The sequence below is a fragment of the Ixodes scapularis genome, unplaced genomic scaffold (assembly GCF_016920785.2).
Source record: "Ixodes scapularis isolate PalLabHiFi unplaced genomic scaffold, ASM1692078v2 PGA_scaffold11__112_contigs__length_91849675, whole genome shotgun sequence".
Classification (NCBI taxonomy): domain Eukaryota; kingdom Metazoa; phylum Arthropoda; class Arachnida; order Ixodida; family Ixodidae; genus Ixodes; species Ixodes scapularis.
The window spans coordinates 8,679,560-8,705,660 of record NW_024609837.1 but is presented as its reverse complement, the minus strand read 5'-3'; the positions used below and the strand labels follow the sequence as shown (position 1 = coordinate 8,705,660).

The following is a 26,101-nucleotide window of genomic DNA, read 5'->3' as shown; positions in this document are numbered from 1 at the left end:
CTTCTACGTAAATGGATCTAGGTAATACTTTTCAGGCTGATTTAAAATGACACTACCACATTAACCTCGCTCTTTTATCTGCTAACCGTTCACTTGCACTATACCGGCGCAACCTCCAAAGATGCTCCTGCTCACTTAAAAAGACTTTCCTAAATTATACTAATCTTCCGAAAAATTGAATATGCTTTTGCTATTTGATGTCCTAACCAGCCCTATATAATAAATAACATTGAATCCCCGCAAAATATGCTGTTCGTATCATTGTTTCATATTATTCGTAGTTTTCCAGTGTAGCAGATTTACAAAATTGTTTCCAATTGCACTCGTTATCATATCGCCAGTAACTCGCTCGTCTAACACTGTTCCACAAACTTTACCATCATGGCTCGATTCAAAATGATTTCTTTCAGGCACCTCAGATAATTTTTCCACGCCAGGATCACTCATATGAAGTTAAGCGTACTACATGCAACTCGTCTCTTTATGCACAATCATATTTTACCGCGAAGTACAATACATTTGAATGAACTGCCAGCACACATACGACTGAAGATGATCGATCTAACAAAATTTCAAGAACTCGTGTGTATTGTCAACATCTATACTCGTTTTCACATCGAGAACCGCAGTAAAAACAAGTCTGGCGGAGAATTACTAATGTCCCACTTTATGTAGAGAATTAATACCCCTGTCAGACGGGCTAGTTTAGTGTCACAACAAGCGAGTGCACTTCGCCCTTAGTGTCATTTCTGTAGTGTGCCACTCGGCTCCTTCCTGAGGAACACACTTGGCTTGGAGTGAGTTTGACGAACTCACTTCGCTCGATCGAATGCGTGTCATCAGTAGGAGTGTTTCAACAGTAAAACATAACAACAAGGAAACCAAAAGCGTTGCGTAAGGTTTATTTTATAAAGAAAAAGAAATTCGTGAAAGAGACGACATGTAGAAGAGTGGCACTGCAAACAAATAGTGGGGTGGACTTGGAGTTTAGGCTGATCTGAATCAAGATTAGCGCAGCAGTGAATTGATAAAAGACGACGACAAAGTCAGTCATTCATGGCTATCTTCGTTAGAAGAGAATGATAGAGCCTACTTTTGTTTCGACATGTAACTATTCGAGACAACACAATAATTATGATCTGATTAGGTAGTGTAGGGCCTCCTCGTAGACTTCCGGGGAACGAAGCGGAACGCCAAAGTTGGATATGCTTCGTTCTTTATCTTGGCTTGCAATGTTCGATCAGAATCATCCAATTGGCGTAAAAATCGTTCATTAATGTAATGTTGTTTTAGAGCACACACTCTTTAAAAAAATGGGGTGTAGATGTTACACCCCTTGTCACATATACGACACCCCAAAACTTCAGTTCGATGTACAGCGCGCTGACGTCGTACTGACTGCCCCAACTTTTGCGAGGTGCTTGAGAACGGTGAGATATAACATATTAAGCAGCCAAAGTCCGTACCAAAGTCTTCTAGAAGAAAACACACAGGTTTTGCAGTTGAGCCTAGAAAACCCCAGTAACTTTTTTTGCAGTCAGTCACACTTGTATTACCTATTTTAATGAGTTGTACAACTCGGCTATCAAGCCGCTCGTGAAATTTGGTAGCGTCGATACAACGTCAGCGCGTTGTACATCCAACTGGAGTTTTTGGGGTGTCATATATGTGACAAGGGGTGTAACGTCTACACCCTCTTTTTTTTAGAGCACAGCTCCTAGGAACCCGTTGCTGAGTTGAGCGGCGTCGGCGTAACCGCGCGTTGCATTAAGGGCTGTTTCCGAAAATGACGCCACACATGACGTCACGTGTGTCATCACGTGTGACGTCACGAGGGTAAAATTTGCCGCTAATTTTCGCGGTAAAAGTTTTTGGTAAGTTTGGCGGAAAATTTTTCCAATAAATTTAAAGGAAAATTTTACCCGTGTGACGTCACGTGACGTCACACTTAAAATTTCAGATGACGTGTCATGTGACGTCACACGTCAATTCAGCGGGAAAACTTCACGGCGAAATTTAGCGGGAAGTTTAGCGAAATGTTTACGCTAGGTGGAATGGGAACAGGAGAGGAGGATGGGAGGATACGGAGGGGAGCAGCTGGCATACTTTCCCCTTCGTACCCTTCCTCCCTCCTCCTCAGGAGCTAAGCTCCAATTCGGCATTACAAAGAATTGTAAACGTATAATTTTTTTGACGTGTCTTTATTAAGGGGTATCGGTGGCCGAGTGGGCTAGCGACCACCAGATCGGAGTACGTGGAGCGAAAGCTCGCGCTGGGAGAACCCAGTGATCCTGAGCTCAATCCCCAGCCCTGCCCGAAGAACACACTTCCAATGAAGTGAGTTCGGGGAGCACACTACGCTCGTTCCGGTAGACCGAGTGTGTAATCTCGACAGCAGTGTTCGAGGAGTAGCAAAAATAGAAGAAATTAACGCTGCGTAAAGTTAGTATTATTTTGATAGGAGTAATGTTAGATGCGCGCTTGTTTTCTGTTGGCAGAAAAGTAGTGCATTGTAGAAAAACAAGCGACTACTCTAGTTTCCAGCCTTGGCCCCTGCGCGACGGCCAGCGACGGCCAGGAGGCACCTGCAAGACTCCACCAGGAATCTGAAGGTGGCAGGAGGGACACGAAAGGCTTGCTTGAAATGGAACTCGCCCGAATGGGGCAAGGTGTCTTCGGACCACCGTTCGTTCCTCTGGAAAGTCCACCGTTGTCGACTAATCACGGGTAGGTTGTCGGTCATGAGAGCGGCTATGGTGAAGGCATTGGCCTGCAGCTGCTGATCGATGTCACTTGAAATTCTTGCCTGTGCGTCGGAATCCAGGTCGAGCTGCATCTCATCTGGAAGGCGTTGGGCTCTCACGGAGAAAAGTACCCCAACCACGCGCTTCCACTGTCCAACATCGTGGATATCGCCCTCCAGCTCGTCCTCCACACACTCCATGATGTTTCGTTGTGGCGAGTGGCCGAGTGGGCTCGCGCGCACCAGCTCGGAGCACGTGGAGCGAAAGCTCGCGCTGCAGAACCTAGGAATCCTGGGTTCAATCCCTATACTTCTGCTCGTTTCGATCTATCGTACCGGAGTGCGGGTGTGTGTCACTGGCTTGTAATGGCTGATCGTAATAATCGAATTGGATTTAAATTTGGATTAAAGCTCGTGCCTTAGCGCAACAATGTGTGGTAACGTGTTTCTAATAAGACGACGACGTTATTTATGAAAAAATGCGTATGCACTGTAATATTTTGCGTGCCCTTTACTTACCCATCGTAATTGCCATAATTTTGGAGTGACACTAAGTTTTCCCGTGTAGCACCAACACACTTGGAGTTTGTTTTGTCGGGTTGAAGTGCACTCGCTTGTAGTGACACTAAACTAGCCGGTTTGAGAGGGGTATAAAAGTACCTCGAAAAGAAACTACTGAAAGCATTAAAACCGCAGGGCATGTTCACGCTTTTTTTGCACAGAAAGAATGAAACACCGAAATGGACGAACGACAGACGCTTACAGTTCATCCATCCGACATGGGAAGATAAAACTTGGACAGGACAGTCAAAGTTCTAAATGAAGAATAAAGTACACGAGCGCGTTGTATATATAGTTCACGCAGAGGGAATTAAACGCTGAAATGGACGAAGGAGAGACACTCAATGTTCTTTCAAACTTGAAAGTTCAAATACAGTTGAAAGAGCTGTGTGTCTCTCATTTCTTCAATTCAGTGTTTTATCCTTCTGTGTGAACTGTGGTTTATCCGACGCGCTCTGCTGCGTGCACATCGCGCCTTTTGCTTCAAGATTCGTTCTTTGACTGGTTGGTAAGCAGTGATAAGATGACAGGCACTCGCGGCGCCCTGAGTTTTTTTAACTGGCACTGCCTGTAGTTCAATAGGTAGTTACATTTGTCTAATTGAGCGTTTATTGTAACGCAACAGTACACAGGTTTATGTTCTCTTATATTTCGCTTAACTGGGTTTACCCTGCGTAAGTACTGCATTTATGGCTTTAGAAAAGTAATTACTCGCTTTAAAACATCTTGTTTTTCGAATGTCGGGCATTTTGATTTTGCTTCTGCGCATAGCGGGAGCACGACGTCGGCGTTTTCTTACATTTAGCTTCGAAAGGGTACACCTGTCATAAATATTCAGGCCCGTTCACGCCCTTGCAACTGAGTACCACCGAAAGACACGAGACCTGTTGAAACCTCTTGAAATTTCTTAGGCAGAGAGAACGCACTGGCACGCTGGCGCCATCTATGCGGTGACCCTGGAACTGTATTTCACAAGAGCAAAGGTTTTGGGGGATTTCCGAGGTCGAATGTGCGTAATATCTATGAGGAAAGCTAGTTTATAACATTGACCAAAGCTTTTTTAGCCAAGAAAGAAAGGAGAATGCGCGAGTGAAATAGGAAATATGCCGAACCGCCAAGTTTACACTGCCACCCAATAGATGGCGCCAGTGTGTCCTCTCATCGCAAGAGATATAGCGAGGCACTCGGTTCTAAGAGGTCGCAAATGTATGAACGGACCTTTCACCTTGAACGTCAGTACCCAACTAAGCACTTTGCACCACTATTCGCTCTTCCTCACGTGAGTTAAAACCTGGTGGAGCCAGAGTGAAAATAGCCCCCAACCCCTTCTGGTCCTGGACTAGACGGCGGGTTTTGCGGTATTTTCGCAGTCAAATATACACGCTATCTTCTGCAAATGGCCACTTATAGCACAGTAAGGCTTAATCCACTCTTACGATTAAAGAATGATGAGTAAAAAATTAGGAAATATACGCGAACCGGAAGTGTGCCGGGGCTATTCAATAGATGGCGCCACTAAGTTTGTTGCGAAAGAAAAGAGGGACCAATAGAGGTTTTGATGACATTCCTTTGATACTACAATAAAAACATTAAAAAACGGCGATGACTTGTTCGCGCTAACAGTGTCGCGGAGTGTAGCTGAAAAGGAATTAGTTGATTCTGCAGTTACTCCTTTTTTAATATGACGTTTACAGTAACAAAAGTCGAACAGAAACATAGGTGTATTTAAGGTGGTATGTTGGGGCAGTTGCTGACACTTGTATATGATGATATGACTGATTTCAACATATCCTCCTTTTCGAGAAGTTTCGACTCGACTTATACGTACGTGTTGTTCTCAAGAACAAGCACAACAAACCACTTGCATTTCCGCGAACAAACAAAAAAAAAAAAAAAAAAAAAAAAAGGTTTTATGGTTACAAAAGCAAGCCGAAAATATTTAGTTTTTACTTTTCCCCACAATTTACATTCTTTTCGTCTGAGAACGAGTCACTCAGTTCGTGTCTTCGGGCACAAAATTTGGGACTCCCGATCAACGTCAGCATGTGCGTCATCGGCCACGCTCTCCGCTGGTCGCCTTTCATTCCAACGCGAAAGTATATAAAATTGAGGATCCCTGTATTAATGCAGAGTACAGTCACAGCCATAGCTGCGACACGTCACGGTGAAGTCGGGGAGTTTGATTTTAAATAGAACAAAGTTTATAAAAAGAGGGCATGGCGTTTACATGAATGCCGTCTCTTCCCTGCGTGTTTTGGGGCTCGGAGGACGATAGGAGAAGAGATTAATCGTCGCGCCAATTGAATAATTAACTGAAATCCTGTAATTCCTATAGCCTCTAACAGAAATCAGCGTCAACATGGCATTTTTAACGTAACTCGTGCAATTAATATTACAAGTTAATTCATTATATTAGATAATTAATATAATATGGATTTTTTAAAGGCGTTGGATTAAGAGATATAAACTAGTCAGTGTTAGAATGTCAAAGGAATAATTAGTAGAAGTAATATTTGGTCAGCCTATATGTCTTTATGGGCCAAATGTACCAGTCACCGGCCAAGTCGAACTGAAAAATAAGGCTGCCACACATAGCAATCGGGTAAAGGTGGTATGCGTAGAGGAGGGCGCGGGATTGGTTTGTCTGTTTTTTTTTTGTTTTTTTTGCTGTTATTTGTATCTTCTGTTTGTATGTTTAAGTGCATTGTGTCTTGTTTTCCCGGTTTATTTTGTATTTCGACCTTGACTGGCAGGATAAATACCAGCGACACAGGGTTCCCTCTGAAACCTGGAGAAGTGTGTTTCTTTACGAACTTCAAAAACAGAAACCCGCTTTTTTACAGAAACTTTGTTATTTGTAAGAACAGAAGCTGCTTTTCAACGAGGCTGGACAACAGAAATTCAGTCATTTTACAGAAAAGACAAAGAACCGAAACGGATATGTCTTAAACAAACATCGCGGAAACAGAGAAACAGACGAAAACAGATCATTCGTTGCAAGAGAGCTGCCAAGCTTTCTCTGCTTTTCTACGCAGTTATTTTTTACAGTGTGGTAACGTTGATTTTTCGATCCAGCTATTGAGCAGGAGATCGAACTATAGGGTTCGCTTTATCAATCTTGCTGTCCCCACAGTCCAGTGTTTACTAACGCAGCATAACAATGAAATTGAACCTCGCCTAGCACGATCTGGGCACGAGCGCTTCGCTCTGACCAGTACTTTGGTCGCACGAGAAGCGGCCTTCAAATCTTCATCTTCGATGTCTCTGATCAACAACAAACAAGAAAATTCGTTGTCCCCACAGCTGCTAGAGGCGCCACTGTTCATTCTCTTCCTCCTTTTGCACTGTTCCCAAAAAGTGAGAGGATTCAATGCCGCGAGGGGAGTGGCGCAAAACGCACTCCTGCCCAGAGCAACGTCGCGAACACTCCGCGAGTCGTCATCCTTCGAGGACTGCCCTGGGGAATGCACGCGTATCTTTTCCTGAAAGATTTCGGACACGTGGTATCAACAAAGTTGCCCATGACGTATACCGATAACGCCGCTGATTGTGGCGACTCTCCAGTAGCCCGCCTTCGCTATGGCTTTCTCCCCCTTCGTTGCCGGAAGACGAATCCAGCGATCCGCCAGGTGCTCGACGATCGCCGTCGTGACGGAGTGGAGCGCCCGAGACACGGTACTTCGATGCACCGCCAAGTGCTCGTCGCCAGTCACCGTTCCTTGGAAACCGCCGCCCGCGTAGAATCCCAGGGGGCACATTTGCTGTTCAACGCCTGTCACGCGCACGGTCGGGCGGTCCGGTCGGAGGTCGGGGCGGAAATCCTAGCAGGGCCACCGCCTCGCTCTTTTCGTGAGTCGGCAGTTCGCGACAAACGTATCGTCCGAGAGCAGAAAGGCGTCCCGGTTCTCTCGAAACACTCTGTCGGCACGATGGGAGACCAGCCGCACGCAACAAAGTTCCGCCATCTTTACCGATAAAGTTTCTTAACTTCGAGCTCCCAAACTCTGGAAATTTCTTTGCAGAAACAACGTCATCGTGACGACATTCGGACGTCACGGCAAACTTTACAATTTTGACGAGCATGCATCAAACTTCATCGGCAGAACTTGACTGTGACGTCACAACTTGTCCCGAGGAGCAGCAGCTAATGGGCGACTGATGAAGTTTTTTTCTTTTTTACAATGAAGTTTGCGCCACCAGCATAAACAGACTGCGCTTAGAAATAACAGAGTTTCTATATAAAAAAAGAGCAAGTTAATGTTCTGGAAGTTTGTGAAAAAACAGTCTGTTTTTTCCAGGTTGCGACAAAAGTTTCACAACAAACTTGTCGCTGCTATTTACCTTGACACTCAAGCACTAAATACGAAATAAAGCGGGAAAGCGCAATACAATGAGCATACACATACCAACAGAACACACAAACACCAGCAAAACAATAGATAGACCGATCACACTCCCTCCTTTACGCCTACCACTTTGACACGATCGCTATATATAGCAGCCTTAGTTTTTAATTCGACTTGGCCGGTGCCCGCGACATTTTCCGCAGAAACGCTTAGAGACTGACCGAATATTACTCCTACTTAATAGTTCTTTGACATTTTCACAGTGAATAGTTTATACTTCTTAGTCCAGTGCCTTCATAACAGCCACGGTAGATTCTTTAACAAATATTAATCAATTAACTTTTATATTGATTTACATTAATTGTGTTAAAATACGATATAAACTCGAATTTATGTAGAGGAAATAGGCATAAAAAGATTTTAGCTACTTACTCAACAAGCGCGACGATTAGTCCCCCCTCCTAACATCCTCCGAGTCCCAAAACACACAGGGAAGAGACCGCATTCATGTAACTGCCATACCCTCCTTTTATAAACAAATTGCTTGGTTTGAAATCAAACTGCCCGACTTCGCCGTGACGTGCCATAGCTATGGCTGTGACTGTACTGTAGATGAACACAGGGCTGCTCAATTTTATATACTCTCGCGTTGGAATGAAACGCGAACATCGGATGGCCGTCGACACTTGCTGAGCCTAGCTGTGCCTCCTGGAGGACCCTGGAAACTGAAAAAAACTGCGGGTTGGAGAGCAGGGCGCTGCCAGGGGATGCATCCTACTCCAATGTGTTTAACCCTCGAGCAGCACAACCCATGATTCGACCCTGTGCCGCTGGTGCGCTGGAAGTTCCATCACAGCCACTTTCGTTGGCTCGGCACGAGCCACGCGAGGAACCTCGCCGCCCGCATCCCCGAGCGAGCTGCTTGCGCGCGCGTCCGTGTAGCTATAGCCTCCTCGATCTATACTCCCAAAACGAGACAGTTCGACGACGGAGCCATAGAGTGCCCGGTCGCAGATTTGGAGCGCGAGGATCTGGTAGCACAGAGCATTTCTCGAAGAACCAGGACGTCAGCGCACAGCTCTTGCAGCGGCGAGGACCCGAAACATGGTTTTCAATCACGACGAGAAAGGAAGCGGTAGAGCGAGGAACGCGAGGAGCACGAGCGGACATTCCATCGCTCGCAAGAAGTGTGTTTCGGTGTCTCGCCGCAGCGGGGCGCCCGTCACCTGGCTTTTAGAGACAGCGAAGGGAGAGTGGATTTCAAGACTGTAGAGATTACCAAGCAAAGATTAAGTGAATGGTGGCAGAAATCGAGAGAAAACTAGGTATTTTCTTATTCACTGATGGCAAGCGGGTTTCATAGCCTCACTTTCTTAGCACTGCGGAGTGAATATAGATTTCACATTTAAATATTCTAAGCTTAAATGGTAAAACAAAATGGCTAGGTGGCGTAAGCTACCGCCCGATCCAAAGGGCTCAGCCGTATTCATCCATCCATCCATCCATCCTATCATCCGTTGTCTGCCGCTCTACCTTTTCAATTTCGGTGGCCGCTTCTCGTGGCGATCTGCCAGGCTTTGTCAGTATAGAGAAGGGTATGGTGTGGCATGACTGTAGGGTCTGGCTCTCTCCTAGCTTGAGCCCTTTCTTTAAGTGTTTTTTTTTTTATATGCGTTGTGATTTTTTTTTTTTTTTTAGTAAACACTTTAGAAGAAACTGTGCGGCATTCGTTACAAAAGAGCAGGAGGGAACCGAAGACGGCTGTTGGTGCCTAAGTGAAGTCATTTTCTTGGCAGACTTTTATATATCAACTTCCAGCGGTCGCCCTGTGTCCCGTCTAGTCCTTACTGTGTGTGTGGCGCTGGGATTGCCAAAATGCAGGTCCACCAGCTCCCGCATTCACCGAACATTTTAACGAAATGTAGTAACTTCATCATTGGGGACTTTTAAAAAACATACCGTGTTAGGCGTACCGCACTGTCGGATATTTTGGAGCATACTTTTAAGCGCGCGCACTGGTCAAGGAAGTACCCGGGGGCGCGCCTAAAAGCATGCTTCAAAGGATCCGGTAGTGTGGTACGCGGAGTACGGTCACGGTTTGATAAAATTCCCTATATGGGACTTTTGTAGCGTGAGCTACACTGGCCGAGGTTGAGCAGTTTCGCGTGGCTCCTAGAGAGCCGTGCTGCGCATGCGCGAGGAGCAGTGACGTCACACGGCGCACAGCTGGCGCGCCGGAGCCGCCGCCGCCGCGCGCGCCTCGTCGGTCTGCGCATTCCAGAGGAGTGACGTCATAGCTGCGGCAGACGCACTAGTGCCGCCGCGTGCCCAGCTGTGCGCCTCCGTTGCACAGTGCCAAAGTCTGACGCTGCACCGGAGCCGCTTGATAGCGCCTCTCATACTGTGCGCATGCGCAGAGGTATCAGTGGGGGTATACATATAGCGGGGCGTTTGCCAGTGTGGTATAGCCATGGAGAAGGAGAGTGAACTTGCTGCTCAGTGGCGCAGAAGAGCGGAGAAGCTTAACTGATTGGATCCCGAAGTAGTTGCCTGGCAATTAGCGGTGGAGCGTAGAAAGAACGAACAGAAGAAGGCTAAACCTGCTGCGGAGACACCGGAGCAAAGGGAAGAACGTCTAGCAAAGCGGCGTCGCCAGGAGGCTGAGCGATGTGCCCAACCGCTCACGCTACGTATGTCCTGACATAGCCGAGCTAAGCAACTGCAATTTTTTTAGCAAACCGTATACCCTACTACCTTTACCGTGGACCCGACTACGCATGCGCGACTCGTACCGGCATCACGTGCCTGAAACGCGTTACCATCGCCGCCTTACCGTGATATCGCGGCCCTGTTTTCAACATGGCGGTATCCACGCTCCACCCCTGCAGGCGTTGGCGACACACTCACTGTTTCAGAGTTCAGGAGGAGCCATCTGGAAACAGACGTAGCAGCAAATATTGCATTAGAAAACTGAATCAAAATTAAAATTAACTGTTGGTCTAGTTGGCTATACATTGTCAACAATCAAAAGCACGAACAGCAAGCGCTCTGTCCTGTCCCCTCTTCTTTTCCTTGCTATTTGCGCTTTTGATTTTTAACAATTGCTGGAGGAGAGTGGTGAGAGCTCCGTTTATAACGATCCAGGCACGACACAGAACGAGGATGTTTTTCCTCTCTTTCCACAATTAAAAGACACGGTGCTTCCGATGGAAATGCGGCCTTCTCAGTGGCTCTGTTCAGTTTAAATCCGTTTAAAGTCAGTGTCTCAATCACGCGAACGTTGTCTTTCGCATCACTTCGGCTGCGTGTAGCTGCGAGAGCACTCTTCCGCTTTCAAGACGGGAAAGCTCGCGCTAGAGGTGGAGCTTCGACTGCGCTTTTCGCCTGTCAACACGACTATAGTGTTTGTTTTGTACTTCATAAAGAGAACAAGACGCGTTATCAGAACAGTTTTTACACGCTTATAAACAGTATAAAATGCCTTCATATATAATCTGCTTCAATACTTGAAGTGATGACATAACAAGGAATTGAGCACGCTGGCGGCGTCGCTTCTGACGCCTATTGTTCGTAGAGAGCCTAGATTGTAGAGAGGGGACACTCGCCCGTACACAGGTTCTAAACCATTGGGGGCATGCCCCACACTCAAAGCTGTTCCGCCCCCCCCCCCTCCCTCTTCTCCCCTCCCACGACCCGTGAGGATGTGTATATATATATAATTATATATATATATATATATATATATATATATATATATATATATATATATATATATATATATATATATATATCGAGAGAGAGAGAGAGGGAGAGAGACGGGGCTGAACTGCACGATGCGACATGAGCCCCCAGATGTCGCCCCCACACGTCGAAAATACTTCCGGAGCCCCTGCTCATATTCTACACAAAGAGGAAGAGACGGGTGGGATATTGGTACAGACCTTATAGACATTGGGGGTCCTGGTTTGAAACTCCCAATGTTCCAACTGTTCTGCCTCTGTATTCTGTTATTTTACTGTATGATCATATCTGCCGGGCATCACAATAAAGCTGTCATTGTGTGTTTTGTACTGCTCAAAAACAACGAAAGAAGGGTCACTGTCGTAGGAGTTTCAACCTTCCGCGGCGTTTTCTCGAAAAATTCACAATTGTCATGATGTGCACAAACTGTGGCCCATCTGACCGTTGAAAAAGGGAATGTAACGTGTTTTGTACGTGTGCAAAAAAACTGTCAATAAAAATTGTCAATGAAAAATAAAATATTATTGCTTTAGTCTTGCCTGTTTGGGCTATTTTTTTCCGGCTTTGGCTATATTTGGGCTATACCCCCTAGACGTTGGCTCATTTTTGGTAGTGCCATCTGGCAACACTGTGTAAGGCCAGGACGCACACCCTGGCAGCGCCGTACTCTCCAACCCGGAGTACAGATCAGTTTACAGTGGCCTCCAGGAGGCGCAGCGGGCACGCTCTCTGCTGTTCACATTTGACTCCAAAATGATAGTACTTTTGGCAACTCCAGTGAAATCGAGGCCGCGTAGCGGCAACGCAGAGAAGCTCATGAGAAGAGGTCGTCTCGACTCTGTCGTCTGCTATCGCTGCTTGGTTCTCGTAGGCAGCATAGAAACAAACATCGTTTCCAGTAATTATGTTTATGCTTCCGCCGTGTTATTCCTATACACTGAATAGAAAAAAGGTTTTTACCGTCGAAAAATAGTTTTGCTTTCATATGTAACATCGGTTTTACGCTGCAGTGCAAGAAATTTATGGTGGTCTGCGTGCTGAACGACGAAAATGACCTCCTTTCGTCCACCATTTTGCCTGACCAGCGCGCCCCCTATAGTTCGCAGGAGTCGCGAATACCATGTATTGTGATTGCGAAAAAATGTTCCGTCATAAAATATTTTATTTTAGTAATGGCTTCTTTCACTGATTTAACGATAATCCGTTTTGCAGGAATGATGAAAGTTGTGTATCTTTCCAGTAATCTGAGTTTGTGTACACTGTGTATTCACCAAAAATATTTGGGATCTGGGAACAGAAGCTGTTTTCTTACACATAACGGGACGTTTTCTAGAGTGCTTATTTAAATAAAAACCACATTTTCTACCGTAATATAATCCGGTGTTCTTTTCACCGAAAAACAAGCATATTTAGACTGTTTATTTACCAAAAACATGTGTTCATGACGAATAACACAAGCACCTGTTTTTTAACCGTTAAGCTGGTCCGTATTTTAATTTAACGGAACCATTTCCTTATTTTAGTCGGAGTTTTCATTATGTTTCCTGTGATATTACAAGCATCTTGTACAGCGTATATTATCCGGTTGCACACTCTACAAGCAAGTTGAGCATAGTTTCGTTTTCAGCGGCCGTTTATCGGTAGTGTCCGCGTGTTATTGCAAAATGGTCACTAAGGAGGGCGAGCTTCCGCGTCCAGAGTTGCCTGAAACGGTAGATGAATGTTTCAGATAACGTTGCGTCCTCCACCTTATCTAAAAAAAAGCAAAAAAAAAAAAAAAAAGAACAGAAAGAACACGGTATTTCATTGCATAGTTTCGTTTTGCGCGAACCACTTCATTGAAGTACCGGAATGAAAGTGTTTCCTATGTTGGACGTGGCGGCCCGTATTGCGAGGGCGTCCACTCCAGCCAGGGGTCCCTATCGTATCGTCGAAACTCGTTTCGTGGAATTACATTTCGTAGACTTTTCATGGACATGAACTACAGTGAGGTTCGATGTTAATATTTAGCTAAGATTAATGCTTAACTAAACACGTATGTAGGCTCACAGAGCATTGAAATTGTGCGTAATGCGGTGTAAATTTTAGTTACTACGCGACAAAGCTTGCCAATTTAGAACGCAGATCTGACAAAGCTCGAGGTTTATTTTCGGTTATATAAAAAAAAATACAAAATATGAATAAAACATCATCGCGCCTCGATACTAATAAAAAAATGAAGCAAATCAAAATGGGGTTTTTGAAAAAATCGATATCGAATTCGCTATAGATTTTTGAAACGTTTGTTGAGTCGGGTGTATACAATATATTCTATTTTTTTACATCTAATATTGAATGTGCATGCAATACAAAGAGCTAAGTTCGAGTTTTTCGATGATATCAAGGTCATTAAAAAATCTTGAATAGTTCAAACGTAAGAACTTTGTAAACTTTGACAAAATTCAACAAAAAAAAAATTATTCCCCAATTTTCGCGCGAAAAGAAAAAAAAAAGAAAAAACAGGAACAAGAAAGGGACACAAAAACGTCGCTGAATCTGAAACGCCGTGTTTCTGTCCATTTCTATTCCTGGTCTTGTGCTCTGAATTTTATGTCAATGATTACCAATTAGCCCAATTATCCAACCTAGTAGAAATTATTGAAATTTTGTTTTCTAAATTATTATAAAGTACGAGATTCTTTCTAATTCATCAAGTATAAGGCATTCTATCTTGAGGCTATCATGGAAGAGTCCCAGCGCGGTAGTTTGAGAAGTGACTGAATGTCGAGATGTCAAACATGCGTGCCCTAACAGGTTGAGAAAAAAAAAAGACATCTTTCGTTTTGGCAGCCCCAATGTCAATACCTTGACAACAAGAAATCTGTCAAGGTTCCGGCTTGCCCTCTGTTTCATTTCAATGAAGCTCCCGAAACATATATTTTGTTCATCGAAATGAAATATTTTAACTCAAAGCCGTGTCTGAATGAAATGAGAACACTCAGATAATTTTTGAAGTAGACCGCAGAATATAGGTACGTTTGTGGCAATCTTTAAATTATAAATTAAACGCAAGAAGCTTATGGTCAGACTTGTTCATGCCGCCGCTATTTTGTTGGACGCTTTCAAAGATTATCTCCAGGGCAGCCTAAAGCAATTTTAGTTAATCCAGTGACGGTAATAATCCCTGGAGAAGGGGAACAAGGGGGACAAAGGACAAACAGAAATTTCCAAACACAGAGGTCACTGGTGCGCGACCGAAAAAATCCGCCTGGTCCGGGTATCGAACCCGGGACCTCTCCATTTCTAGTGGAGCGCTCTACCAAGTTGGTAGAGCGCTCCACTGGGAATGGAGAGGTACCGGGTTCGATACCAGGTTCAGGCAGATTTTTCCGGTCGCGCACCAGTGACCTAGCTGTGTTTGGAGATTTTTGTTTGCCCTTTGTCCCTTTCGTTCTTCTTCAGGGATTATCATCGTCATTCTTGTCCAGCTTGCTTGCACCTATGCATTTAATTGTATTATTATAGTTAGTTAATCTAGATGAGCGTATAAAACGTCTAATTATAACTAGAACCCCGCACTGAACAAAGGTAAACTTTTACAAAATTTTGTATTCATCTTTTTTTTTTTTTTTTTTTTTTTGTTACGGCGTCGCAGCATAATGAAGTCCAGATTGAGGAGCAATTTTTATTGGTGTCATTTTGCATTGTAGATTTCGCCTTGTCCAGTCTTTGGTTTGCCCAAACTTTCATCGAATAAAAAAAAAGTAAATTCTCTCCCCATGTCTTTAATAGTGTCGGTTCCAGTCAAAATCACGTATTGTTTATTAGAAACGTAAATGCTGCCACAATAAGAACAATCAATTTTGGCGACATTTGACTCAAAAAATATACAAGGGCGCACCTAAAAGTAACCGGAATGAATTTCTGGAGGGCGGGCCGCTCGTAGTACCAGCTTCTGCCGCTAGCGGGCTTTTGTGGCTCCCCATCCGAGACAGTTTGCCGACCGGCGTCGTTTCCTCAAGCGCTTCAAAATTATTCCTCGTTCTTCGCAACGCCTGACTTCATGAAACATCGTGGGGCCAGAAATTTTGCTTTCTTTTAGAAAAAACAGCGGCGGAAACTCTTTTCATGTTTGAGACCGCTTATAGAAAAGTTGCTATGAAACAATCGCAAGTCTAGAGTGGGTTTCTCGCTTCAAAGCCGGTAAATTATTGATCGACGACCTACCTCGTTCAGGGGGTTTCTCAACTTACTCAACTAATGAAAACATCGACAAAATCTGGGATTTTGTCTTGGCAGAGCGTCCAAGACCAATTAAAGAACGTGCTAAATGAGTAGAGTGTCCTAGAGTTTGTGTCAACGCATTTTGCCCGAAATTGTGAACATAAAAAGTGTTTCAGTCAAATTTGTGCCTCAATTGCTCCCCACTCATGATCAGATACATTCCCGAGTGCACGCTTGTCAACAGCTGAAAGAACACCTGAAAATTGATCCAAACTTTTTTTGCAATGTCATTACAGGTGACGAAAGCTGCAGCTACGGATACGACCCTGAGACAAAGCAACGGTCAAGTCAGTGCAAGAGTTGAAGTCCGCCACGACCCGAAAAAGCGCGTTAGGTCGAGTCCAATGTCAACACGATGCTGATTTGCTTTTTTTTAACTTCTTTAGTTCGCATTGTTCACTCAAAGTGTGTTCCTCCTGGTAAATTTGAGAATCGGGTGTGTTACAGTGGAATTCTGCGACGCTTTCTGTACTCAAAGAGGCACAAACGCACCGATTCGTAGGAAAAGGGGGAGTGGTGGTTCTATCCCGACAATGCCCGAGCACAAGAAAACGTCTGCCTCCTCGCGGAGCATTACTAATGTTCCATTTTATGCAGAGAATTGAGGTATACGTAGATGTATTCCAGATTACATATCTGTTATATTATCAAGATGTAGATGTTTCAAAATCCAAAAACACCGTTTCTTCCTCTGAAAACCGATTCTCGCAGAAACAAAGTCGAACTGCGTATGAAAGGCAAAAACTTGATTTTTTTCTTGAGGTGAAAACGAGTGTTAGTGTTTTTATTTTTTTTTCTTCACTAGTTGCCTATGCTTATATATCTTGTTCATTGTTTTCGCGTGTTTTATGTCCATTTTGTTCTGCAGTCATACATACAATAATTACTTTCTGTGTTCTTATGTACCCCCCCCCCCCCCTGCCCCCATGCATTACCTTCCCCTGGAGTGCCTTTATGGGTATTCTGAATAGAAAAAAAAAAAAAAAAAAAAAAAAACGTATTCGAATTGTCGGGACAATAGGGCACTTCTGCCTAACGGGGTTCCTCTTCCATACAGTCTAAGACAGTATAGACATTCACTATTTAAGGCAGTGGCAATGGTTAAAGCAAGCAAGCGAACATCAGTCAAACAAAAACAGCATTTATATATTTTCGGGGGGCTATGATTGTGAATTGCAGAAAAAATCAAAATTCAGTCACCGTTTTTGAGTGTTTTTGCTCATTTTGTTTTACATTCATAGTAACATTACTTCCTTTCTGTATTTTTACATACTCTTCCACTCCCCTATGTAATACCCTCCCTTGGAGAGCCTTTAAAAGTATTCTGAAAGAAATAAAAACAGCAAAAAGTCTACTTTTATTTTTGACGACAATGCTGGTGAGGAAGCGGGGACAATAAGCGTGCTGCCTCAAGGGGTCCCTCCGCCAAACGTCCAAGGCAGTATACGACGGCGCTCTTGAAGGTATAGTGGCAAACGCTAAAGCAAGCAGGTGAGCAAGAAACAGATACAACAAAAATAATTTAATTAATAATCTTAATTAACCGGAAAAAATGTTGGTCCTTAGTTGGCGTGTCATATTTAACAATTATAATATAAAGCGCGACATGGTCAAGGAACTGTAGTCATAACACCAAATAGGTGCGCATATTGTGTATAGAGTGGAGAGAAAAACGTAATAAAAGAGAGGAAAAAAATAAAAACAAATAGCTCGAAACAATATTATTTGATATATATTAGTTCCCTAGTTTTAGGAAACTTATTATTCGAAGAAAAAAATATACCATGCCCGGCGGAGGACGTTCGACAAATGCGGAAGGATTGATATCAAAACGAGAAGCAAAACTTGGGACGCCTCCCCGATGATAACTTGCCACTGTGTTGCAACCTCTTAGGATAGGATTACGCTTGATAAGGAGCTCGGAATGATATAAAATCGCCCGACGTCTCCTTTGAAAGCTCAGAGGGAGCCAGGTCTCCGTTTGGACAGCCGGTCCTTTCCCGCATTTGGCATCCTTGCACAGTGAGCACCGAACGCTTCTCCTTGTCGCGTTTTACTTAAGGCGCCGATAGCTGGGGGAGAGGAGGAGCCCAGAGCGAGCCGGGGACATCAGATAGCCGAGCTCTGATTGGTGGATTTAGTGGGTAGAGCGAAAGGTACAGCTGCCATTGTCTCTACCGCACTCGTCGAACGCTTTTGAACGCAGAACGCCAGCGTCCGGCGTTTGGTTCTCGCGTTCGAAAGCGTTCGACGAGTGCAGTGCCCACTCATCATTCCAATCAGAGCTTTTGACGTTCTCTCTCGTGTCCTTCTCTCCCTCAGTTCTCGGCGATTACAATCTCAAAAAGAGAAAACCGGTCCGCCTATCTTTTTGGAAAGCACTTGAGAGAGCGAATTGCTGCAAGATGCTGAAAGAGCTCAGCGAATGGCGTGGCTGAAAATATCATTAGACCTTAAAAAAAGACAGCCAGCGCTGTTACACTCGGCATAAGGTTTCACCATGCTCAATGTAAAGGGCAACGGTTTTTTTTTTTTAAAGATATTTTATGTTTTCTTATATACAGAGCCCCATCTCCAAAATTGCAGCGATACTCTCTCAGAAAAGGTTTGCAAAAAAAATAGACGCTTTTTTTCATAGATTGTCACATTGAAGCTGAGGTTCAGTATATTTATAGGCACGGCTGTTTAATATTGTGTTTATATTTTTCGTATTTATGGTGTTTTTTTTTTTTTTTTTTTTTTTTTGTAGTGACTGTTTTGTAGTAACTGTAGCCTGAACAGCGAGTGTTGCCTGACACTCGCTGTCCAGACTACCTCTATTTTATTCCTGTGAGTGTGTATATTTTTTATCACCTTCCTGTTTCTTTTTTAGGCATTCAGGCGCTTTTGAAAAAAATATGTTGAGGTTGGCTACCTTCCTTCTCGCTGCAAGCACATTTGGTAAGTCAATATATAATTTCTTATTAGATCGCACAAAAAAAAATGTGGCTGAAAAGTTTCTGGTTTGTAAAATCTCGTAGCCAGTTCTAGCCTGAGCGATGTCCAACAGAACACCGCGGGTTTTTTCTACGGAAAGCCTTGTGCTACGTATCAAGAACACATTTCCGAAATACGGCTTTCAATGGTATTGTCAAATACTGATCCGTTTGAACGTCTAGTCGTCTAGTCATTAGGCTTAGTAACTGAGAGTTCAAGAAACGACGTGAACCTCGATTCCCAAACACCTTAAGGTCGCTCCACGGCCAGTGAGGTTGCGCAATTAGCGGATGGGCTGTGGCATTAGCCACAAGCTGCATTTTGTAAGTTGTCTGTAACTTAAAGTAGGAGGTGTTGAAAAAAAAAAAATACAGCGTCTCTTTCACCTTGAAAATGAACTATGCATCTCTGAACGCCCATGCTTCGCCCAAGTGCAATGCTAACGGTCCGAAACATGATAGCAAAGTTTCAGGACTAACCGACTTCTGGTTCAAAAGTTGCGAGGCTCCATTTCTCCATTCGTTTTTCTTTTTCTTTTTTTTAGAAAATTCACGTAACTTTTGAACAGGTTAGCGGCTACTTCTGAAACCTTGGCATCTGGTTCGGAGTTGCAGCGCTACATTTGAGCGGAGAATGAGCGTTCGGCAATTAGTAGTTTATGCGTAAACAAAAAAAAAAAAAAAAAAAAAATATATATATATATATATACATATATATATATATCAACTTTTCCATCTGTTTTTCGGTTCACGGCGAAGATTAATAATCCAAAGTTGGAACACTCTATTACCGTAGTTAGACAAGCGTTGTTAACAATCATTAAGCCAACTACAGTTGACTCAATTTCGACCTGCCGGAGTTACACAGTGGCGCCAACTGTCATTCAGCCGCTAACGGTCATTGAGTTCAACTTAGCTGGTCTACCTCAGTTAACTGATGGGGGTTCGTCCCAATAGAGCTAAAAATGACGGCGTCCCTCACAAACATTCATAAATTAACGTTCATTCATAAACAGTGTAACTTGTCTTCACAGACTGTGGTGAAGAATGCCTTTTGTTTCTCTAGGCAATGGAGCGGCCGTGAATGACTTCAACGCCCATGTTGACGAGGCCGTTGGCAGGCATCAACCGCCTGTGATTAGGGACAAACGTTCGCTTCATCTGGAGGCACACATTCCCTTCCACAGCTTCACGGTAATGGGACATTATTCATTGTACGTTGGACAAAAGACGGGCTGCTCTAACTTGCACCGACCCTGTGCCGGTTTGCTGGTGAATGCGGGTGGCTCGCCCATCGGTTAAAATAGCCGCAAAAGAGAGTTCGAGGTCACGTGGCCGGCCCCCTGGGAACAAAAAACTAAAGTTAGCTGGCGTGGTTAAAAAAAACCCGAGACTGCGGGTAAACGACACAACACTAAAAAGTAGAGATGTGTCGTTTACCCGCAGTCTCGGGTTTTTTTCAACCATGTGCAATGTACACCAGCTCGTTTGCGCCCTTACTATTTGTTCATTAGCTAGCGTTCCAGGCAAATGGCTACCGTAAGTCGGTTTTCGCTCTGAATATTCGAGTTCTCTTTTGCGCGTAGAAAGAGGTTGAAGGGGCTTGAAATGCACCCGATATTTTTTTGCCGTAGCAAGTATTTAGAAGGGGCTTGTAAAGTTATTTCTGCGGCAGTTTACGTTAAGTGTTAAAGAAAAATGCAGGCAATGCTTACGATTGTTGAACGAAATTGGCCGGAGCACTATAGGCGCGTTTCCCTACGGAGCCGGTCACCTGAAATCAGAATCCCCAGTAAACAGGCCCAGAAGGGTATTACGAAAGCCAGTGCTGAAGTGGGTGCTTTAGCACACTGGAATCATTAACGAAAGTTGAAACTCAATAGGACAACTACTTTCTTGCTTCTATACACTCTAAAAAAAGCCCGTGAGTCTGCTTTCCCGCACAACACTCGGAGAGACAAACACCGGAACTTACGGAGGCAGCTCAGCGAATGACAATGCCGAAACATATGTTTAGACCAAAAAAATGCAGTCTGAGTTGTGACATTAAGCAATGCAAAACGTCACGCTTGCATTGCTTAATGTCACAACCCAGACTGCGTTTTTTTGGTCTAAACATATGTTTCGGCATTGTCATTCGCTGAGCTGCCTCCGTAAGTTGCGGTGATTGGCTCTCCGAGTGTTTTGGGGGAAAGCAGACTCACGGGCTTTTTTTTAGTGTAGCACGAACTTAAAGGCTGGTTCACACATTTGCGTTTGAGTGCAATCGAGTACGTTCTGTTCCCTCGTCTTGACCGCTTACGACGGGGCGACACAGAGGCACACTGGCGCCATCTATCAGGTAGCATTGGAGACACTTTTGATGTATTCGTAAGGTGAAGATGTACAAGTGCAAGTGCAAGACACAAAAGGATACATTAGGGCTCGATAACATGTCACAGCCATCGCTTTGACTGTAATGTGGAGTCGCACAGAAATGCTCTTTTTTTTTCGTAATAGAAACGCCAAGCGAAGCACATCAGACGTTTATATTGGATAAAACGTGCTATGGAATAAGGACAAGTGGGACGTCATGTTCAATGTCCCGGGGCGCATCGCATTTATTTTTTGTTTTGCCTAATCGTATTTTGTGCTGCTTCAAGCGGTGGGATTCTAGTATCGGTTTCGGTGGTTTGTTGTCTCGTTCTCTACAGAAAAGTGAACACACACACATCTTTTTTTTTTCTTCTCAGAGTGTAACGTATTTACTACTTTTTCTTGAACAGCAGAAGTTTAGACTAATTTCGTTTTTTTATATATGAAGGTTGCAAGCAATGGATTATTTAACCGCGACCTACAAGTGAAACTAACGGATGGAGCAGTGAGCGGACTGGACGATGTGACTCGCCGTCTCAGAAGCTGCGTCCGACCTACCTGCCAAGTTGATCTGAGAGGACTCGTGGTTTCATACATCGCGCAGGTATGACAATCAACCTTCTTGAAGATGACATTGACGACGAGATGGGACTATAGGAGGCGCTCTGGCCAGCTTGTTTTGCACAAAGCTCAGTGTTTACCCAACACAAAGCGTATGGACTGAATTATTTCCGTCATCTCGCTCGATCGAACGCGAAGCATAGATTGAACAAGAGTGCTGCTACAGCGTTCGGGAGGACTTGCGTTGAATTGGTGCTTCCTTGATCAAACACGAACCGTACATGGAACGGCGATACGCGGCATCAGCCATAGTCGCGGACTGCTTCTAAAACCCGAGCGTCTGATTTTCGCTTCTCAGCCAATCAGGTGGCGGCATTAGCCCATTAGAATGCCGAGGAAGGATTTACGAAGCAAGATGCGTGAGCATATAATAGGCCCTGCATTTCTTAAACGGTCAGAGATTATGGAACAACTCGCCTATCACTGCACACGAGAATACAAAAGGAACGCGAGTAGTAAACATAAGAGATAAAAAAGATGTTACAGAGGGGGTACAACAGGTCTTCCTACTTTCAGTAAATATACCACTTAGAATTGTTCCTCGACATCCATGACCGATGAGACACGCGTTCCCGTTCTTCTGCAAGCAAATTCAGTCGCAAAAACATTTTTTTAAGGAAAATGAACAGCGTTTATTCCCCTCAACTAGCAGGCAGAACGAGCGGCCAGGTAATCTGCAGCCGATTAAATGGGGCCAATGTTTAACATGGCCACGCGCTGGAGTTTTAAAAGCTCACGGAGCGCGCTGAGTTTGTCGTCGTCGTGGCAACTGGGCACGAGCCACTATTCGAATGCATGTCGGGGCATTGATTGTTACGAGCCCCAATGGAATGTCTAGTCAGTACTAGAGTGCACAGCATTAGCCGCATTTAAATAGAGAGTTTTAGTAGGTCGTTCCGATACCTCCGATAGCCCCGATAACGATATTAGAGAGTTTTAGTAGATCGTTCCGATACCTCCGATAGCCCCGATAACGATACTATGCATGCACAAGGGAGGCGGTGGCGGAGTATCGGGATATCGTTATCGGAGTCATGGGAACGATCTACTAAAACTCTCTACTATGCATGCACAAGGGAGGCGGTGGCGGAGTATCGGGTATCGTTATCGGAATCATGGGAACGATCTACTAAAACTCTCCAATATCGTCACATCGGGGATTGCAAAGATCGATAAAAACTACCGGGGATCGCATTGTTGGCGTTGTCCTTGCAACTTCGTCATCAGGTACTTCGAAGGATAGATTGAAAGAAAACGTCAACTTTTATCCTTCTAATTCTACCGCAACGAAGGAGCTTCTCGGTCAGTGCCGTTGCGTTCGGGTATTCATTGGTTCCTACAGTGCCAGTAAGCTTATAGAAAGTGAGAGGCATTTATCGCTTCAAGGTCCCTTCAGAAGGTGTACCGTTTAAATATATACAAACGAGTGCAGTAAAACTATGCTGCCTGGAATGCGTCTCCGAATGGTGTAAAAAAAAATTGGTCCCTCGATTTCCGCCTGATGACGTCATAGAAATGTTATGCTGTCGCCGTTCGCGATCCTGGCGGCGTCCCAACAGCTGTGATCGGCTGCAGGTCGCTCTGCAGTGTCACGGTCCATAAACGCTTCGGCAGCCGTATGGCGTATAGTGCCCCTCTTCGCGTTTCAATGCGCCAAGGACGCATTTTAGAACACTTGCTCGCCGTCTAGCGTTGACAATTCTTCTCTTGTAACCTAGCTGACCGCGCTCTCTCTCTCTCCCTCTTTGCTTCCAGACTCGGGGGGACGACTTGGCTGGAACGCGCAAGAACATCTGGGTTGAAGTCACGGTCACGAGCGCAGAAGCTTTGTTCAACATGAGCGATATCAGAGCCAGCGTGACTAGCCTAAACTCCTTGATCATCGGACCCATCTCGACTCGCACCTCTTACGACACCTACCTGAATCTCAACTCTCGACGGCGGAAGGAGTTTGTACAAGAGGTGGCCCGTTACTCCCGCTGGGAACTTCGCAAGATCCTTCGTGGGAGCTATTTGTCTGCTCTTCAGGAGACTTTCGCTTACCATTGATTAAAATTGGGTTATGGGGATATTTATACGGCGTGTAGTTGGTCAGCTATTTAAAATTGCGACAAGTCATTTGCTGTAGATGAGCAATTTAGCCAGTGCAGTACAACCGCTAGCCTGGGGTCTTTAACGTGCACCACGCAGTAGTGATACACGACCGCACGCCGGTACGATGCTCATCCAGATCGAAACGGGCAGGGGTGGGGCTCGAGCCCAGGATCCCTGGGTTCTGCAGCGCGAGCTTTCGCTCCACGTGCCCCGAGCTGGGTGTGCGCTTTAGCCCACTCGGCCACTGATCCCCCCATTGATTAAACTATGACAGTTCGCTCTCACGAAACCTGGCAGCTCGACGACGGAGCCATAGAGTGCCCGATGGCAGATTTGGAGCGCGAGGATCTGGTAGCACAGGGCATCAAAGAACCATTTCCCGGGGAAACTGGACGTTAGCGCACAGCTTTTGCAGCGGTGAGGACCCGAAACACACTTGTTCGCTCGGGAGAAGTGTGGTTCGGCGTCTCGCCGCAGCGGGGCGCCAGCCACGTGGCTCTTCCCTCATTCGTCGTCTGCCGCTCCACCTTTTCCATTTCGACGGCCGCTTCTCGTGACGATCTGCCAGGCTTTGTCGTATATAGGAGGCTATGGTCCTACATGTTCCAAGCTTTCACTGACTTTTCATGGAGAACTTTACACACTATTTGGAATACCCCTCCTTCTGTTACAGAAGGAGATTTCGTTAATTGAAGCTGTCTTTCTGGTTTCAAGCTACTTCTTAAAAGCTCTGCTAATAACTGAACCCTTGTTTCACAATCAAACACAGACTTCTACATTAAAGATTGAACTCAGGGCACTTTTCGTGGGCAGTGACACTGTTTTATAGCCATTTTTATACATGTATAAAGTGAAGGTTTTGCTTTTGAACGTATGAAAATAGTATCGTTCATAATTTATATTACTACCTATGATCCTCTCTTGATGATACCATACAAAGCCATAACATTGTTTTGAATCGCTGATGTATACAACTGTACGAAGTTTATTATACTGTGTACCGTGAGTACGAACTGCAAAGAGGACAAAAACCTTCGTGGGGCTTCTTTTTTTGCCTCTAGTCTTTGTTCTCCTTTCGGTTGATCCCAAAGAAATAAACTTCAAACTTCGAACCACAGGTGAACTTGTGTGAGATTCTAATACATCGATCACTATCGTTTGTGCATATTTCTATTAAAGAATGGACCATGAAAATGGAAAATATATTTTTGAGTTGTTGTATTTACACGTTGTTTTTTTGAATATAGAAAATGTTTCGATCAAATTTAGTAGCAATCTTTTCTCTTTTAAATGCAGTAATTAAGACCTCAACGGCCAGCTGAGTGTATGATTCAAAGTTAAAAATAAAGAGAGGTCATACCTCACAGGATGGTGAGACCATTGCAGAATTCGTATCAGTCGGTGGAAGAAAGAGTGTTCAGTCGCACCGGCAGACCAGACACCGACTCTAGAGCATTCGCTTGCAGTCAGCACCCATCGAGAACTGTCGAGGAGTGCCTGAAGAGACGGCTCCTTGAAACGCCTGTTTCTTGGTGGTTATGGAGACTGCGCCCGGAAGATTTCCGGGCACCTTTTAGCTTGTTGTACACTTGTCGTTCTGGAATAAATTCTAAATAAAGTGTCGCTAAAAAGGTTCAAAACAACATATGTGAGTAGTCTTTGGCAAGACTTGCTTAACTTCCGGGCCAATTAGCAATGTGCGCGGCCAAAAGCGTCGCTGTGGTCAGCTTTCCACGATTGGCCAAACCATAGGGCATATGAGCACTGTCAGATTGTCAACTTTGACGGCGTTAGTTTCGGATTGCGATGGCTCCTAGCTTCTACTGTGGTTTTTAAACACGCCATCGAGCTCGAGGCCGCACCCGATGGTAAGTAGCCAGAATAACAACGGGTGACGTCACGGCGAGGCAAATCCCAGTCGTGACGTCACGGAGGGAAACCATCAGAGGGCGCCACCGAAATATCTCGGCGCTAATATTGTTCGTAGAACACGCCAAGAGGGCCCCGGTGCGAAAGAGAACCCCATGACCGTCCGTCTATCGAGCTTCAATTGGAAAATACTTGAACGGAACCGGCGAGCGTCGACAGCTTTGACACATCTAACGAGGGGCATGGGAGACCGTGTTACATTTCGTTGCTCTGGCACGCTCTTGCACAACGAGCTCACAAACGCCAGCTTGTCTAGAGATGGAAGCTTTACGGCATCCTTGTTTCCGCCTTTGAAAAAAAACGGAACGAGAAGGCCATTGCGTCAGAGGCCCTTCTGAGTGTTTCTTTTGCTTCTTTTCTGAGCTGTTTTAAATAGAGAACAACAAACATTTTTAAAACTTTCAGGGGCCAGCACGGGGCCCCGTGACAGCCTGGGGCTCAGGGCTGCAGCCCCTGTAGCCCGTACCTTAAAC

General features: G+C 44.8%; 1 protein-coding gene across 1 annotated transcript; it reads left to right on the top strand.

Annotated features, from left to right (window-relative positions):
* Positions 1-17,620: 17,620 nt before the first annotated feature.
* Positions 17,621-25,074, top strand: LOC8053815. The gene is made up of 5 exons (XM_002434906.5): positions 17,621-17,676; positions 18,527-18,594; positions 19,696-19,823; positions 21,433-21,588; positions 23,361-25,074. The coding sequence occupies exons 2-5, from the start codon at positions 18,552-18,554 to the stop codon at positions 23,652-23,654; spliced, it is 621 nt and encodes a 206-aa protein (XP_002434951.3). The 5' UTR covers positions 17,621-17,676; positions 18,527-18,551; the 3' UTR covers positions 23,655-25,074.
* The last annotated feature ends 1,027 nt before the right edge of the window (positions 25,075-26,101 follow it).

Excerpts from the sequence above, each read along its gene's own strand:
- LOC8053815 (XM_002434906.5), top strand. The coding sequence starts at position 18,552 with ATGTTGAGGTTGGCTACCTTCCTTCTCGCTGCAAGCACATTTG. Across the intron at positions 19,824-21,432 it reads TTCCCTTCCACAGCTTCACG|GTTGCAAGCAATGGATTATT; the intron begins GTAATGGGACAT and ends TTATATATGAAG. Across the intron at positions 21,589-23,360 it reads TGGTTTCATACATCGCGCAG|ACTCGGGGGGACGACTTGGC; the intron begins GTATGACAATCA and ends CTTTGCTTCCAG.